We start from the raw sequence: 18,750 nt of genomic DNA, 5'->3' as shown, positions 1-18,750 counted from the left end.
TTAATGATGCCAAAGTATATATCGTTAAAGGTATCGAAGCTTAATGGAGCGTTCTCTGCGTCGTTAATGGTACGTGGGGTCTTATATATTGAAAAACTCTTCACGTAAATTTTTAATTACGTGGCTGTATGGCTACTTGTTTTGATTTCAAAATTTAAGTTTCAAGACACAACCGTAGTTCAGTACGACCACGCAACTAATACTCCTAGCATACACTTCCTCTCAAACACTGAAAAATTACTCTCATTGCACTTAAAAATCCCCAAAGCGTAATCAGGCCTCAATGCCAAAGTTAATGTGCATTTAGTCAAGATAAGCAGTACGTTAAATGCACTGGCATTATCTTAAATTATCAGTTCAGCTGCATTCCGTATGTAGCATCCTAAACGAAGCACTTCTAAAAATGTGATATCTCCCAGGGACAGATAATGCCGCAAAGAATCAGCTCGGTGTAACACATTAAATAAAAAAAAAATCAAAAACTTTCTCAATTTGCAAAGGCAGAATCCCTATTAATAACCAGAGAAAACGTAACTACTACCATAAATGCAATACTCAATCTTGTAGGTCTTATACCATCATATCTGCCAACGCAACAGCGGAAAAGTCTTAAGTTAAGCGTATACATCATCCACAATATATTCCACTTACCTGAGTAAAACTATAAAATGACAGTTCCAACACCAAAAACCTATTATTTAACCTGCAAAACCCCATCATTTACCAGCATGGCCAAAAATCATGAGGCAATTTTTAGTAATACAACACAAAAGACAGCGAAACTAATACTTAACGATGGTTCTAAAACTGAAGACGCTATATCCAATGCCATCTGTAGAAAGATAGAAAATGAACAACTATATTTTTCAACCAGACTGGGCACCAGGTGGGTTAATCAGGCCCGGACACCTTAATGTTGTGTTTTAGGTAGGATTATTTGCAATTCTGAAGCAATAAATCTGGCTCTTGGTAGAAACTTTAGATTTGACAGCATTTCTAGTATTCGTACTGTTAATGATGGGAGCTTCTAAAGATTCCCTGATATATATTATTCAGAACTTCTCCCCAGTTAGTGATGGTCTCATCACCTTACAATAGATCAAAAACAGGTAAGGGATGAGGGAAATGAAACACATGCTGACAAAGGAAGTAAAACATACACTCTTCCGGCTACCCAGCAGGAGACAATACATAAAAGAAAGGTCAAAATTAATATGGATAACTCCTGATAAAAGCAGTACGATAAACAACCAAACGTTTGCATCAGCAATGATTATACGTCAGCTCTAAAATTAGATAGCTCCATACTGATTCAGCTGTTCAGTGAACACTGTCCTACCCTGAATATCTACATGATTGTCGTCTTATTAACTCGGATCAGTGCTCATGTGGTAAAGAAGACAACAATTCAATACTCTTCAGACCTGGAGAAAAATCTAAGACCTACAAGATTATTACAATATAAGACCTACAAGATTGAGAAATCTTCAGATCTGGAAAAACTCTGCAATGAGAAAGGTTCAAAGACAGCTGTCCGGGTAATTGCATATAACTCTGCTAATGCATAATATTTAGGCTTATCACGCAGTTAAATATTTCTAACTTACAACTATCTACTGAAAAGTTAATTGCTTAGTTTTACATACCTTTTAATTTTTATCGTATTGCTTATTTATTCATATTTTTACATCACTGTTATAACACTTCAACTAAGTAAAATACAATCCCTTTCTTGATTCATTTGACTAGGCTATTATCTTATATATATTGTGTAAATATTTCGGTGAATTAGGTGTCCGCCGATAACATCGCGGCAAAAACATCGCGGACGAAAACGTCGCGGAGAAAACAACGCAAGGCGAAAACGTCGTGCTACAAAACATCGTGGGAGAAAACATCGCAAAGAGAAAACATCGCAGTTCTAAAACATCGTGCTACAAAACATCGTCGTCGAAAATAAAGCGATTCAAAAACTTCGCAGTTTAAAAACATCGTCATCGAAAATATCGTGGTAAAAAATAAAGTATCTACAAATCATCGCATGACGATAACTTCGCAGAAATGCTTTTTTCAGGTTTTAATTATTGTAAATGGATATTCCCATAATGATTTGTGAGCGCAATATGTAAAGAAGGATAATTTTTATTTTCACATATTTTATTAACTAATAAATGTTTGCTGAAAAAGTAAGAAGAAAACTTAAGCATAAAAAATTAAATGCAAATTATAGATTATACTTTTCATGAAAAATTACCAGTAAAAACTTTATAAAAAAGATTTATTAATGGCCTTTGTTAGTTAACTATGTCGGTTTAAAATTCTATTAAGTGCTATAAGTTGCATTAATTTTCTATGCTTAAGTTTCATTCTTATTTTCTCAGCAAAAATTTATTAGTTAATAAAAAGTATGAAAGTAAAAATTATCCTTCTTTCCACATTGTGATCAGAAATCAGTATGGGAATATCAATTTACAGTTATTAAAGCCTGAAAGAAGCATGTCTGCGATGTTATTGTCATGCGATGATTTGTAGATACTTTATTTTTTAATACGATATTTTCGACGACGATGTTTTTAAACTGCGAAGTTTTTGAACCGCTTTATTTTCGACGACGATGTTTTGTACCACGATGTTTTAGAACTGCGATGTTTTCTCGTTGCGATGTTTTCTCCCACGATGTTTTGTAGCACGACGTTTTTGCCTTGCGTTGTTTTCTCCGCGACGGTTTCGTCCGCGATGTTTTTGCCGCGATGTTTTCGGCTGTAACCGTGAATTATTACTTTGAGACATGCATATATTGAATAAACATATTAGTGAATTTCGTCTTTCTGTCAGTCAGTAATTGCCAGGGAAAATTACTCTCGTTCGCATGCCAGATTTAATGCGCGTATTGCTTCCAGTATCTCAGTTCTTGATTCCAAATAAATGCTTTAAAATATCTTATGAATAATAGCACTTTGTTAATAAATGAAATATGTTTTTCTTAATTTTCTGCAGAAATATTGAGCGGAATTTACAGAAAATGTTTTCATCTGTTGTTCAAACATTACCTAAATAATGCTGATAACTAACTCTTTATTCAAATGTTATTTTACAAATAATTCTGCATTCATTGTAAGTATTTAAAATCCCAATAATTTGAAAATGGTATAGTTTGTTAAATAATATTCATTCTTCATTCGAGCGTAGAAACATAGCGACGAGATGAATTTATGAAAATGCATTATTTTTTTCTGCGTATAACCTCATTTCCTTAATATTATAATAATATCATTTTCATATATTTAAACAAAAATGTACCTAGCATAAATAGCATACAAAATTATGAAAATAATTCTATGAAATAATTCCAATTTTTTTTTTTTTTTTTTTGTTATTTGTTAGAAGCCTATTAATATATTCGGGCGGAGGTTTATACTTAGCAAGTATAGTTTATCGAGCTTATTTCCAATCTCGCAAGGAGTATTATCCTCTCCATATAGCAGGCATAAAAAGCATTCACAGAAATTTCGAGCTGAGAAAGAATTTAGTGTTTTAATGCTGAAAAGTATCTAAACAGAAATATTTAATTATCGCAAATAAAACGTATCATAATAAGATCAAATTAACGATAAATAACACTTATGTAAGGAAAAAATTAAAAATGTGGCATGTGCATTTATTGCATTCATTAAATGTATTGGGCAGTACAAAGAACAACTCAATATTACTGTCGGTTTCTTGCTTAGTTCGTAGAATTTTAACACTCTTAAATTTCCTAAAATTCCAATAAAATTTATCATAATATTTATACGTAAATAATGGTGTTTTAGGTAAAATTCGCACAGTGAAGAAACAGGAAGTATTTATATAAATGTATAACAAACAAAAGTACTATTAATTATAGAATCCTAACATCATATTTTTTCCCGATGGCTATTTTAATCTAAAATGCAATTCGAAATACAGCAAATGTACCCAACAATGCATTAAATGTAATAAATTAGAGGAACATATTAGATGAAAGTGTGATAGTGCGATATCGTGTTAAAAAACTATTCGCAATTTAGCTAACTATTTCAAATTAGATGGGTATCAATTTATTTGCCTTTTGAAAATGTGTTCAAAAGAGAACGCCTGTGAAACTATTTCTATGGCAAGCATTGTGCAAGAGCCGTGAAATATGTTTTGGCTGCTTATTGCAAATTACATTCGATCCTAAGTACGATTTAATAATTAGAAAGATTTCACAATTACTTTAAAATCTAAAACTACTTAAAAATATATTTGGTAATAAACAGCCATTACGAAACATGACTATGTTGACTGAAAAATATAAATTTTAGTGGATGAATTTCAAATTTTCAGTATAGCTATTGCAAATTAAGATATGTATGAAAATAAATAGTAAGGTAAAATTATTAATTTTAATTTATGTTATCCTCATAAACACCTTAGTTTTAGTCTCATAAACACGATATGCGTCTTCATCTTGTCCTTTTACTTGGCATATATAGTAATATTATGAATTTTAAAAGAAACGTCATATCTGGTTGCATCAAGACGGCGTTGGGAAATTTGTAACTTTAAGTAATAAAATTTTTTCCCGTCTTTTCCCTTAAATATAACTTCAAGGATTTTTTTATGCAAATTTATATCAGGCATCAATATGTCTGATATAAATTCGATAATAATTACTCACAAATTATATCCTTATTATTGAATAAAAAAACATACATAAGTATGTTTCATCCTCGCATTTTAGATTTTGCATGTTGGCCTACCACGTTTTGAATATAAATAACCACTCATTCAAGCAGGTGATCCTCTAAGCCTGAGTTCTAAATTTCGAATTTATTTTATTGCATTTTTTTCGAATTTATGAATAATTTTTTATTAACAAGGTCCTCTATTCAAAAGCAGTGTGTTATCATTTCGGAAAAAAGTACTTTTATCATCCGTGTGTCAGTTTGTTCCATTTGGCAAAGTTGACCATTTGACAAACTGGTCAAAGTGTATCTTTCAAATTAAATCAACAAAGTCGAATATTTGAAAACAACTAGTGGCACTAAGAAAAAAAAAATATTTTTGTTTTTCACGCTTATGTATGTTATCATTTGGAAAAGCATTAGATATTTAATCTATCTAATGCTGATTAATTAGCTAAGAAATTAATAAAAATAAATGCAGTTACTTATATTATTCTTTTGGTTTACTTTTTAATCTGTTTGACTGGAATATAAGGGTAATTAATGTGTGATATGTCTACAGGATAAATATTTTTCAATTTTTCCTTTACATATTTAGGAAAGTCAAATCTTTCCTCGAGGTGTTATATTCCACCTTTACGATATTAAAAGAAACGCTTTTATTCAGTTTGACGGATGACCTATAATATATTCTCTATTTTATCATAATACAATTTTAAGTTCCTGTCTTGATTTGTGACGCGGTTCTTTGAAAACGGTTCGCTAGCCATCGTTGCATACTTAGAAAGAAAAAATAAATGTTGCTAGAAAAATAATATATGATTATTTCTGCAGAATCATCTCTTTCTCCCTATCATCGAATTCGTCATTAAAAAAAGCAGAATATAATGAAACTATTGGTAACTGAGCTAATAACCTGAGCCTATTCATTATCTATGCAATGCTTTCAAGTCTTTCATGCTCATTTATGTGCTTTCGCTTCCAAGAGTGCTTGATCTTTTACAAAAGGTTTCTCTACCTAGACAGGATTTTCTACAAACATCAGACATATTAAATAATGCTTAATAGATAATTAATACCTTCATTGTGAAATGCTCAATTATACAGCAGATACTTTTTCAAATTCAAAAGTCAAATTCAAAACTTGAAATTGAAAAATTGAAAATTTAAAAAACTGTGTACAGGATTTCTTAAAATATCATATACTTTTAATGTTCCTTTATGTTATATATAACCAGTTATTTCATTTTTTGCATATTTAGTATCACTTCTCACTTCCGGTTTCCCGCCAGAATGCAAATTAATTCACTTGTATTTCAGGTTAAGCTTTCAGACTGTAAGAGAGAGCGTGTTCTGTCATTCGAGGCCACGTTAATAGGTTGTTAGCTAAGATATGATTTGTAGTCTTTGGCTTTCTTTATAATCGCAGATAGCTACCTCCACGCCGATTATATTTTTGAGCAATTTTCGCGTTGAATTGATTTGTGCAGCATTCAGTTACTAGATTACTGAAATTTAATTTTATATTTGACTATTACGTTACGTTTTCTCGACACAAATTCTTGACTGATTTCTAAGCAAGAGGTGTGCTTTCTATTCTTCTTAGCCTAAAATAAAAGGGTCTTTTACATCCTTCTTAAATTTCAGTACTTATTTTAGATTTACCAATAATTTGATTAACGTTTACAAAGAGTATGATTACTAATAGATGTTTGCAAATCATACTAAACTCTCTATACTCATGCATCAGTCAAAGATTTCGTTAACGTTTATTTAGCAATTAAAATTACAAACAAGTAATTAGATCTAAATATATTCGCTTGTTAATGAATGTCTGTAACATAAATTTTAAATCCTCAATCTTCATAATATTAAACAAGCATGCTTATATATATATTACATCATTTCCTACTAGGTGCATAGAGAAGAGCTAGAGATCTTGTTTTACGAAGAGCCCAGCTAATGTAAGTGAGCATTAAGGCATTATGCCTGAATTATCTTCCATTAAACCTCCTTAATGTAATTAAGATAACAACGTACATTATACGGAATTTATTTCCAGTGTTAATATAAGTTTAAAAGCACCATTAAAAGATAGTTGAGGGGATTTATCAGAGTTATATTAGCTTCTTCTCTCATCAAACTTTCAACAAGTCTGGCCATAAAGAGTATTGTTACGAAGTTATTTAAAGGTAATTTAATGCATAAAAGTTTTATTTCAGTTAGAAAATGTCCAAAAATTGTGTTCCTGTTAAACTTGTGTCTTCCCTCATTTAATAGAAAATAGCTTTTTAATGTATTTAAATTCATGGCATACATCAAGGATAAAAAGCTTAGGATGTAAATCAAAGTTTCAGAGTTATAGAAGGGGCTTGAAAAAATTGACTAGATATTCAATAAATGCAATGGAGAATGATTTTAGTAAGACTGCGAGAAATGGTATTATTTATTATTAAACCACTGCATAGCCTAAAACATTAAGTCAGTACTTTAAAGCGTTTTTTGTTTCAATAGATACAAAAGTTCGAAAGTCTGGTTTTTAAAATGGGGGCTATTCATTTAATATTACAGTCATAGCTCAGCATTTTCTTTGAACCCGATCTAAAAATGGTAAATGATAATTCTACACTGAATGAGGATTTGTCATTTCGAGTCCTACCTTTATCCTCCGCAGTCATCTTTAGAGAGGTATATAAAGAATCTAGGTATTTAATTTGTGTAATTATTTAATGTAATAAACAGCACACCATCTCCTGATGCAGAGAAGAGGATATTTTCTGACAAAGATTCACCAAAGTATAGTTGTTATGGAATTCTCTGAATCTAATAACTGCGCTTTAATCCAAAGAGAAAAAAAAATCTCACTTAATTTCGTTTATGATCTAGGAGTTGTTTTAGAGCAAGTTTAAATTTTGGTTGCTAGATTGAAGGTCGGCCAATCCTAAGCGCTGGGGGCTTCAGACCTCATTCTAAAGCACAGTGTCACCTGCAACTTCTGGAAATAGTTTCAGTATCAGAGAAGACCTGAACAAGTTCAACCAAGATTCACAATGATCAAGGATATCATTATTTTGCGCTCTCACCGCAGCGACAAACGACGGCTACAGACTCATAGTTCTCACGTGAGCTGTATGTTGCCACTGAAAGTTGAGTTTAATAATATGCAGTTGTTTGAAGGCTTCAAGAGAAACTACCATATCCATAACACCAGTTGTTTGCGCCCAGCTCACTATAGCGCACATGAAAGCGTGTTTAACATTGTGCAGGCAACATGCGCCTTGGACCAGACTTCCGTGCAGCACTGTGCGTTTTTACAGACGAGTCGAGATTAAGTTAGACACTGAATCTAGAAGAGTATCTAGAGATATATGTAAAGAAGTGCATCTAGAGCCTCAAACACAATAACAACCTTTTCTTCACCAAGGAAGGTGATCATTGTGGAGGTGCAGATTTAAGGATTTGGGCAGGCATAACTTTGAGCATCATCCCACCCCTGTATGTTCTTTACAAAGCCTTTCCTGACTGCTATGATGAGTAGAGAGGAGATCTTAGAGCTCTATGTTCAATTTTTCAGGGACGTAGTTGGTATTGAGTTCCTGTTTCATGTTTCTTTTAGTATGAAACAATTTGATCATCCTGAGGTAACTCAAATAATTGAACTATAATCAAAGGTTATTTCTCCAAAGATTTAGGAGAATCTTACTAAACTATTCCATTACTTGAGGAACATTTGATGTAATTTCCTTTTGCTTCGCATTTTGACTTATAAACATATCAAATATAGGCGTAAATACACATATAATAATAATATCTGATTTTAAGGTAATTTTTGCTAATAAAAATTTAAAACATGTCAATGTATATATATATATATATATATATATATATATATATATAAACATTCCCTCTTCTTATTTAAGATGATACAAATTTTCCAATTAACTAAATTTCGTTCTTTTATCTACCACTCTGTTTGTATGGCACTAGGGAAGTCGGCAGCTGTAGCCTTAAGCGAGGTTTCGAATCCTGGAGAAGGATGAATGTTTGCATTTGTATAGTGTCTTTAACACAGGTATGCTTTAAATACTATCGAGGGGAAGTAGTCTGTAGTAGCTGATGGTAGAGGATGAGGAGAAAGAGACCCTTGGATCAGTTCATCGAGGTGCTTTCCATCAGAATTAGTATTTATTTTCTCTTTCTCCAAGTCACTTTCTGTTAATCCTGTGGTGCACTGTTATCGAGGGTCTTGAAAACATGACGGTGGGATTCGATCAATCCTGTACAAGGTGTATAGTTGCAAGTGACTAGAAATAGGAAACCATTTATATTTAATTTGCAATTCCATGCTTAAACTGTAATGTTCCAACCTAGAATTTACAGCTAAATGTGTGGAACCTTGAGAACCGGTAAGTACATAATCGCTTTAGTTCAATAGACAGAAACGTAACCTTGAGAAGGGTTAATTACCCTTTATTGCTCAAAATAAAGTTCGCAGTTGGCCCTTTCTCAGTACGTACATAAAAGCCTCCACTTAGGCTTTAGCTCAAGAATACTAAGAAATAAAACTTAACTAAGCCTAACCAAAACGATATACCCGAAGCTATCAAAATTCTACAGGCTGAACGTAGAAATAACTTAGTGTAGCCAAAAGGCAAACGCATGCTGATCAGAAACTCTGGCTCTCTAACGAAGTCAGTAGAACTTCGAATTTAAATGCTTGTTCTTTCTTCAATTGCATTTAACAGCGATTCTGAAAACACACTATGGTCTAAAGTTTGTAAGCTGAAATTAAAAGGGATAGGGAAGTAACATTAGCTAAAGATAACTGTTAACAACTTAGGATAAACCTTACAAAATAAATTTAGAAATATTATGTTTAATTTTTAAAAATCTCACAGTTCTTTTATAAGGTATTTCTCCCACTTCCCTAGCATGCCTTCGTGATGTAGTGGTTCAGCACGCTGGGCCATTCCAGAGGTCCGTGGTTCGATTCCCGGCGAAGGCGGTTGCATATTTTTCATCTCTCTGGCTTCAAAAAAAAATCCTAATGACTCTGCACTTTAACAATTGTTACTGCTGAACTGAATAAGTTTCAAATCAAATTTCATAATTTATTTGTATGAAAATATCTAAAGAACAACTCGGATTTTTACCTTAATAAATTACTTTGCATTTAATGACTAAATAATAAAAGGTTCAGTTGAAAATACAATACATTTTCTTTTATATGCACTTAAAATATTCCTAGAGCATATCAGTTATTTATGATTTTTAATTATATTTGCAGTGGCTTGCCTTAAACAACGTAATATTCTGGGCTGGTATTTGTTGCCAAAATTAGAAAAATGAATTCATATTAATATATTTATTAAATTTTGCAATGAAGATATCATTACGAAACTAACATATTAGAATATTTTTCTACTGAAATGCTGAATGCACCGTATTTTCCAAGCGTCAAATTATTTATATTTATTTATTGATGAATACTGTTTTTAATATGATAATATGAAAACAGAGTTATTCATAAATCCTTTAAACATTTAAAACATTTATAGTAAGTAAAGTACACAATTCAATTTCCTGACACTGAAGGAGTGACCAACCCATTAAACTTTCTTGACATATTTCGCAAATAACTTAATGTGTCCCACTTTCCTGATACCTAAACCATTTCGCCCCACAAACATATTTATTTATATGTCACGATATCCTACTGCCGCAAGACGATATGGTTGCAAAGATGCCGAAAATTAGCAGAGAGTAGAAGCTCAAAGAGAGAGTGTCCTTAACAAACTACCGTAAGAATAAAGCAGGTGGGATTAAATCGGAATATTATGGTCGCCACCACAATAATTCTAGTTGACGTCTCCTTGAGCTGTACATTTTATCCACCTTCTTGACAAATGTTAATTGAGATATTCTCGCAAACTGTTTCGGTAATAGTCTCTTTGACAGTGAGCTGTCTTGTTCAGATGTAAAACCTTCCGGTGATGTTCTAAAATAAATCCTTCCGATGACACAGCCGTATTAGAGAAAGTGGAAGTACTGAGAGGATGAGATAGGTGTAAATAATTAATACGTAGAAAACAAATATTTTAAATGCAGTAAAATTTTATATAAATTTCATGCTTTATTTCTTGTGATTTTTGAGGATAATAGATATTTTTATACAAAAATTAATATTATAAAATTATTAAACACATTAAAACTCCATCTTTTTCCCCTAAAATATTGTGCAATGAGCACATTTTTATACATCCTGTGAATATGTTCAAATGGTTCACTTTTTAATGCTTCAAAAAGTTCACATGTGAATTTTATAAACTGAACTAACCTACTCTAGCGTATTAAATTGTGCTGTTGTCAAAATTATTTTCTTCATTTCCAGTTTTGCATTCTCAAATCTCTAAGCTCTCAATTTCTTACACACATTGTTCTTTTGATGTTATTCTCAAACGATGTGGCCTCGTGGAAACCACTTTAGAATTATTAGTACAGTTCATTATAATATTGTGTTCCCAGTACTTATATTTATCCGTTACTTATTATGTTTATCTGTTATTTTTGTTCCATAAAAACCGATGTTCTCAATTTAATGTGTGAATTTTAAATTATATTGAAATAATATTATAATCTTTTTATGTCCTAAATCATACATTTTAATAAATGCGGATATGGTGTTTACTCTGGGACTGCTCAATGCACCATAATAGGTGAACTCTAGATCCTTTAGAAAGCTTCAACTGCTCATCTCAATATTTTCTTTGTGAGCTCTTATAAAGAGTGCAATTTTTTGGTGAAGAAAGGAGTGTTAGTTAGTGAACATATGATATCATTATCAAATGACCTATGGTACATCGCTGGTTTACCCAAAACTTTTCCCTGCACCTATAAATAAATCTATTACTGGAATCATTTTGATTCAGTTATTTCGTATCAATTCATATCATTCTATGCTTGCGATATCTTATGCTTATGATATCAATTTCTATCATTCTAGGCTTATGGTAGTAATTCATATCATTCTATGCTTATGATATCAGTTCATATCATTGTATGCTTATGAACGTTATCATATCAATGCTTATGATGTCGTATGGTGTCATGTTTCTACATATTCTGTGCTTAGATTAAATTTATTTTATGAATATTCTATGTATTCTATGTATATTCTGTATATTCTGTCCTCTATATATTCTACATATATTGTGCTTAGATTTCAAGAATATGCTTTCAATTATTACACTTATGCAGACGTAAACAAAACAAACAAAATCTCTTAAATTCCATAAACTAAATCAATATTTTAGAGAAAAATAAAACAGCGTTATGACTACATATTTATAAGAATTTTCTACGCTTTTTGAAACATGCTTTATTTAATAAATTCAACGCTGCAAGGGAAATTTTGGGAGCAGTTTGGAATATTGTGCGCACAAAAATAGGATCTACACCAAAAGTTTGTGCCGAACGAGCAGTTGAAATAGCTCAATGTGAAATCCCTTTTACAACAGCAAATGCATTTTCCGTAGAATCTGTATAGAAATGATATAGAAAATCCGAAGACTGCTGAATCTCAGTGAAAGCTAAAAAGTATGTTGGTTTAAAAGCTGTTCTAAAAATAGCAAATCTCTGTTGGCTCAAATCGTTTCAGAATGTATGAAAGGATCTTACAGAAAATATTTGAGTACAATATACTTTTAGCTTTAAAAGGAACAGAGTACATCATACCTATAAAATGATAAGAGGAGGGATTTTAAAAAGTATAATATATTTTCGTCTGATATCCTTATATGTACGAATTTTTATTTCCTTTCTTTCTCATTTTGAGAAATACATTGAATGTTAAAATTTTTTATTCTAATCTACACACTGGGCATTTCGATGCCAAATGGAAGCATATACTTAGGTAACAAAGTTAACATTATCGCTGACATCACTAAATATTGTAATTATTGAAATTTAATACATGCTTTCATCACAATTTCAAGTCAGTTAACAGTAAAAAACATTATAGGTATTTCTTTGGAACTACATTTTAATATTTTGCTGTAATACATGAAATGGAATATAACAAGAATCATTCTGTAAGACTGAAGCAAAATAAAAACCCAGATAACGTAAAATAAAAACATATATATTTTGAGGTTAAGAGAAAGTTAAAGTATTCATAATATCAAAATATACTACTTGGAAAAATTCAATGAATTATTTAATAATTACGCGTGCGATGAAATTATTTTCCTTTTACAATGCAAAGCATCTCTTTTTAAATTTGCTAATACTGTCTTTTATACGTTTATTACACCAGAAAACCACTTTTTAACGTTGGTAATGGAATAAAAATATGTTTTTACATTACCGAGTGTTTTGCGCCTGTTACCCATAATTTAGATTGAAACTGATAGTATTAAAACAGGATTTCATTAAAAAATTCCTGGATTATTTTTAATAAATTCAGCAAATAGTTATATAATTAGATGTTTTAGGGAAAATCGTCAATGATAGTTCAAAGTTCGAGAATATTAAAATTATTTAAAATTATTTATTAATTTAATTAATTATAGGAATATTAAAATATTTTCACTTTGCGTTATAAACTATTTGCAACACAGATAACTAGTACAAAAATTTATGCAAATTTATGATTTACGTTCTGCAGCTATGTGGAAAGAATGCCACTCTTGCTGTGTTATCTGGTATTTTAAAACTATATTTTAATAATAGGCATTACGATATTTTCTGCCTGCTTTAAATTTTTGTTTCTAATTCAGATTATTTTATGGCAGTCAGTTATCTACACCAACGAAAATGCGGTAAACTAGAAAATTTCATTAATTTAGTGATTATTATAATAAAGTAAATATACCAACATATATATGCTGATAAAACTTTTGATATAATTTATTTTCTTTACAGAAAACTGTATCTTGAAGAGCACGTTTAACTGAAAGAGGTAAGTATTTACAGGTTTCTTAACTTTATGGAACGATACATTTATTTAGCAAAACATGAGGTTCAAAAACATTTGCTTTTGTTCACTTTGCCATTATACGCGATTAAAATCCTCAAGTATTTAATGTCATATATATACGAAAGCAATAATATCAAAAGATGAGCGGACAGTTAAACATGGTTCAGTTAATGTTGAGTTAAAACAGTAATTTACTTTGCTTTGGAAAATTTTATTAGCCTTTTACAGCATTTACTAAGAGTAAGTAAATCTGACCTCTAAGTAAAAATTCTCAATAGACTTACCGCCCCTGACGTGGACTTCTCTACTGACAATACTGCCTACTATATTTGAGGCAGAACATCTATAAACGGCAGAATGTATATCTTGCCTATAATCCTCCGCTCTAAAGGGAGAGAATACTAAGGAACCGTCAGGTCGGATGTGACGTAAGCCTGAGATCGGAGCAACTGTGGCATTGTCAATCGTTGTCCAAGTTACTTCCGGTCTCGGAGATCCGTTGGCAACGCAAGGTATAGTTACACCAGTGTTATTGTAGAACATCGCCTTGATCGGAGGTTCATGCACGAAAGATGGGCCTTGATATTTGCTTCTTCCTCCTGTAAAATAAAATTTCATGCAAAGGAAATCGTTTATATTAATTGCATTCATAAACAAATTAGAAAATCATAATCTTTATGCAGTGGATAATGGGTAACCTTTTTAACACACGATAATAAAAAATATCTTGAAACTTTAATGTTTAATTTGTTGCGACTGTGCGTTACTTTATTCATATTATAATGAGCAGAATTATTGCAACCCAGGTTTCAGTCCCGGCCACGGCATTGCTCATTTTTCATGTACTCCTGGCTTCAAGAAAACCCTAATGAATCTACAATGTTTTCCTAGTTAAATTTTCAGACTTAAGTGATGTGACAGACGATAATAATAACTGTTCGGTATAAGGTATATCCTTTTATAACATATAAGAATAATATTCAGTAAGATGTAATTACTGCAAACGTACTTAACGTGCAAGAACATATGATATACTTACAAAAGAGAAAAATGTTTGTCAGGATTTTTGTCACTGCTTTGTTGCATCATAAAATTACGGCAAAGAAAAGTTATTAATATTTCCACGAAATTTCTACTTGTTTTCGCTTGCTATAACCTCAAGATAAATATCAAGGAATAATACTTGGTATATCTTCAGAAGTCTTAAACATTTCTGCTAGGTGAAAAGCAGTAACTATGTTCATAGCTTTCATCTGGGAATGTTGTTACATATGACGGAATTTAAAAATAAAAATTATATACTTCACTTTATCGTATTTTAAGCCGAAACAAATTCTTAAAGCTTCTTCAAAACAAGTTCCTAAATCATACGTTACTTGCGTTTTGCTATATAGAATACATATTAAGTAGAAAATACAGTTATTCTGGTAAAAGAGAAAAATATATGTTATTGAATCTTACTAAAGACTTTTTTATTAAAATACTTATTTTTTATATTTTTTATTTGTAATTCATGTATGTATGCACACACTAATGCATATACATGTACACCATAATTTGCTTCATTTGAAACATGTATAATGGTCGTAACGAAACTCTTTACTGCCGCATTCTTAGACGAAAATAGTAAATTCAGTGTATATATTATCAGGTTCAATGTTCCGTCTTACTTTCTTTGGGAACATGCAAGAACCTGACTCGGAACGGAGAGCTTACTAAAGCTATGTTCAATAACTGTGGGAAGTAGACAGGATACACAAGAAGGGTATACAAAACCCTTTATTTTTCTCTCTTTACAATAACTTCCGTACTTCGGTATACAAAGACCCACTACTTGTGGTCTAAACGTAAGAATATAAAAATATAACTAAACTCTAATTTAACTTTGAAATAATAAACGTGGAAGATTGGCCTTATATTAACAGGAAGCCGTATGTAGTACAGAGAACTGTTAATACTACAATATGTTTAAAATTATCAAGAGGATTAAACCTCTGGCCTGGAAGGCAACCAGCAACTGAGTAAAACTTCTAAGGCAAGCGGCCTGCTTCGACTAACTCCTTCCTCTCTCTCGCTTGGCAAAAAGCCACAACTTAAGTACTTGGCGTTCGCCAGACAAATTTTGCATAAATAAGTTAACGCTTTTAATTCTGGCCGGAAGTAGAAAATAAGAAGTGATAGTAAAGATTTAAAATAAAATAAACGTTAGTAAAACTTAAGATCCTTACAATATATATATATATATATATATATATCCCGTCCATTAGAATTATCGGAGATTTTTAAAGCATATAAAAGAAAATTATTCTGCCTAACGTGGAATAATAACAAATAGTTTTGAAGATATTATTCTCGATACGGCGAGGTTTAGTTTTCAAAATATGTTAGAATTTTTAAAATTCCGTTTGCAGCTTCTAACAACAACTCATGTAAGTGTTGTTTAAAGTTTATCATCAAAAATGCAAATTTATAAAGAAACTATCGACTTAATGTACATACTTTTAAGGTACAGCCTGAAATTAACTCTCTCACAACGTTTTGCTGCTGAGTGCTTTCTAAGATGTTGCGTGCTGTAGATTTGTTCAAAATGGAAGTCGGGAGGGATTTGTAATTCATTTATTTCGTGATGTGAAAAAAAAGCAATGTGCTCTTCTTATTCTTTGAGTTTTGCTCTAACTTGAGGAATCGATTTATTTTTGGCTCTCATCTTTTAGATTAACATTTGCTACAAATTTTCGTGTTTTTTCGAACTTTCTTCTTTACATTAAGAATCTTCTTTGTCTTTCATTAAGAACAAAACGGAATTGTTTTTGGGAGAGTCTGCTCTTTTCCCTCCTTTTAAAGAACCTCAGAAATGAATCCTTTGAAATATTTGAAACAATAAAAAAAGGTCTTACGAAATGGCAATGCGCTTCAAAGCTTTCATTAGGAAAGTATTTCTTGAAATATACACGACTATTTAAAAAATGATTAATGGAATTCTGTAAAGACTAAAGCAGATTTTACTTTATTTATAATGACAGTAAGATGTCAGCATATGCTATATAAAAATATTCTTCATTTAGTTTTCATCTAGGTTAGTTCATTGCTAAAAATCCTTCATTAAGGTGAAATATTTATTTCGAATGCTTAAAGTTTCTGTGGTTAATTTTTTAGTTTGTGTTTTAGTATTATCCTGTCTTCCTAATTTAGACATCGCATAGACTTAGATATATGTGAGTTACTTTATATATATATATATATATGTATATATGAAAAGCAAGTCTTATAAATATGTATGTATGAGCAAAGGTATATTCGTATGTAATGTCTTACAAATTGCCATTGATGTTCTAAAGACTCTTAAAACTAATTACTCACAAACCACCAAAGAAAAAGAAAACCAAATATGTTGAAGAATTTTGTCTAAATTTTTGACAGAGTGTTTAATTTCTCAATCTTTAGAACAGCTCAAAATTAATGATCACTTAAGCAAATACAGAGGCAGTTAGCACAATTTTAGACAAACATTACTTTGATATAAGGAAATGCCTGTTTGTAAAATTTGGGTCTGCACTCTCTATAGCTATATTTTGAAAGTGTAAATTATAGACTCCTATTGGACAATTTTCGTTTCATGAAAAATGACTCTTTTAAAGAAGCAATAGAGGGAATAATATGTGTGCTCTTTCCGAAGAAAATTATTCAGATTTAGTTCTTACAAAATGCTGCGAAAGCCATAAGGTTTCGGTATCTAAAGCAACGATAGGTAATATTATCAATAAGGAAGGTAAAAAACCATAAAAAGTTTGCCTACAAGGAGAAATATTGTTCTAAATACATATCCAAGGAACGAAGGAAACTTTCGCATGTTGTAAAGATAAGAAATTTTATATTAGAAGAAACTCTTATAAAATGGTTTAATGCAGGGGTTCTCAACCGATGGTACACAAGAGAAAAGTAGGTGGTACGCAAAGAAGCAAAGCATTTTTAACAATTAAATTCAAAAATTAAAATCCCAACATCCTGATTGAGTTTTTTTTCTCTAATTTTCATAAATTTGTGAGATCTGAGCTTTGTTCAAGAGTGGTGGTGGTAGTAGTACTTTGTAGTGGTCGTAACAAAGGTTTTCAATTTTTGTTTAGATGGTACGCGTTAGTCAAAAGACTGAGAACCGCTGGTTTAATGAATCGAAAGAAATGTTCTTGAAATTTGATGAGGAACATATTTTATGCTGAATTTTCAAATATGAAATACCTTCTCTTTAGCCGCAATGCCATCAATCAGTTGAACTGCATGAAGACAAAACAAGCAGCCAATACGTTAAACTCCACTGTAAATTTCTTGGGGAAAATGGAACAAGAAACGTGTATTAAGGCCCTATTCATCCCCCAAATCCCTACTAAATCTTTTGATGTATCATCCATGGATTTTTGTGCTTTTGGACGTTTAAAAAGCGGATTGTCCATACGTCGACCTACAACCCACCTTGGACTTTGAAAAGCTGCTCAAGAGGAATGAGATAAGATACTTCTTCCGGTACTGAAAAAACGTTATTGTTTTATAAATTACGATGCATCAAGATGCGGAAGAAAAATGATTATAAAACAGAACACTAGAAACACAAAACATTTAGGTAAAATGTTCCTGAAAATACAAGGAAATTCGTTTTAAGAAATGTGCGATCAGCCTCTGTATTCTGTATGTTTCAAAGCAACCTACGTAAAATAATCAATAAAATATTTGATACAATCTTGTACGTATTTGAAATTTAACTGTTGTGTGGAGAATAAAGCATTTTCTAGTTAAAAGAAAATATTGAGTTATACACAGATGCCGAATTCTCTTGGCTGCAAAAATACTATTTATACTGACAACTAGTTTTGTTTTATCGGTGGACTGCAACTGAAAAGCATAAGTCTCCAGAGAAAATAACTTTAAAATATTCAGATACTTTTGTATAATAATTACAATAAAAATATGCGATTTTCATATACAGCTATTTTGTTTTAAGAAAGTTGATTATTTTTTTCGCAATTATTCTTTTTGAATAATTTCTTAGGTAATGGAATTGTAGTTGTTTTGTCCATGAATTTCAAGGAAGAA

At 31.2% G+C, this 18,750-nt stretch overlaps 1 protein-coding gene across 1 annotated transcript in view; it reads right to left on the bottom strand.

The window, feature by feature from the left end:
- The window catches only part of LOC118193455 (cell adhesion molecule Dscam1-like), an 809,657-nt gene that overhangs the window by 770,478 nt on the left and 20,429 nt on the right, over positions 1-18,750 (bottom strand). Inside the window, exon 2 of the mRNA XM_085823336.1 lies at positions 13,950-14,264. Within this exon, the coding sequence (XP_085679462.1) occupies positions 13,950-14,264 (315 nt within the window). The remainder of the gene's footprint in view (positions 1-13,949; positions 14,265-18,750) is intronic.

This window comes from Stegodyphus dumicola, chromosome 9, assembly GCF_044657685.1.
Source record: "Stegodyphus dumicola isolate Sdum_Otavi_A_Nest chromosome 9, ASM4465768v1".
Classification (NCBI taxonomy): domain Eukaryota; kingdom Metazoa; phylum Arthropoda; class Arachnida; order Araneae; family Eresidae; genus Stegodyphus; species Stegodyphus dumicola.
Note: the sequence above shows the minus strand (reverse complement) of the source record. Positions and strands in the feature narration are given on the sequence as shown.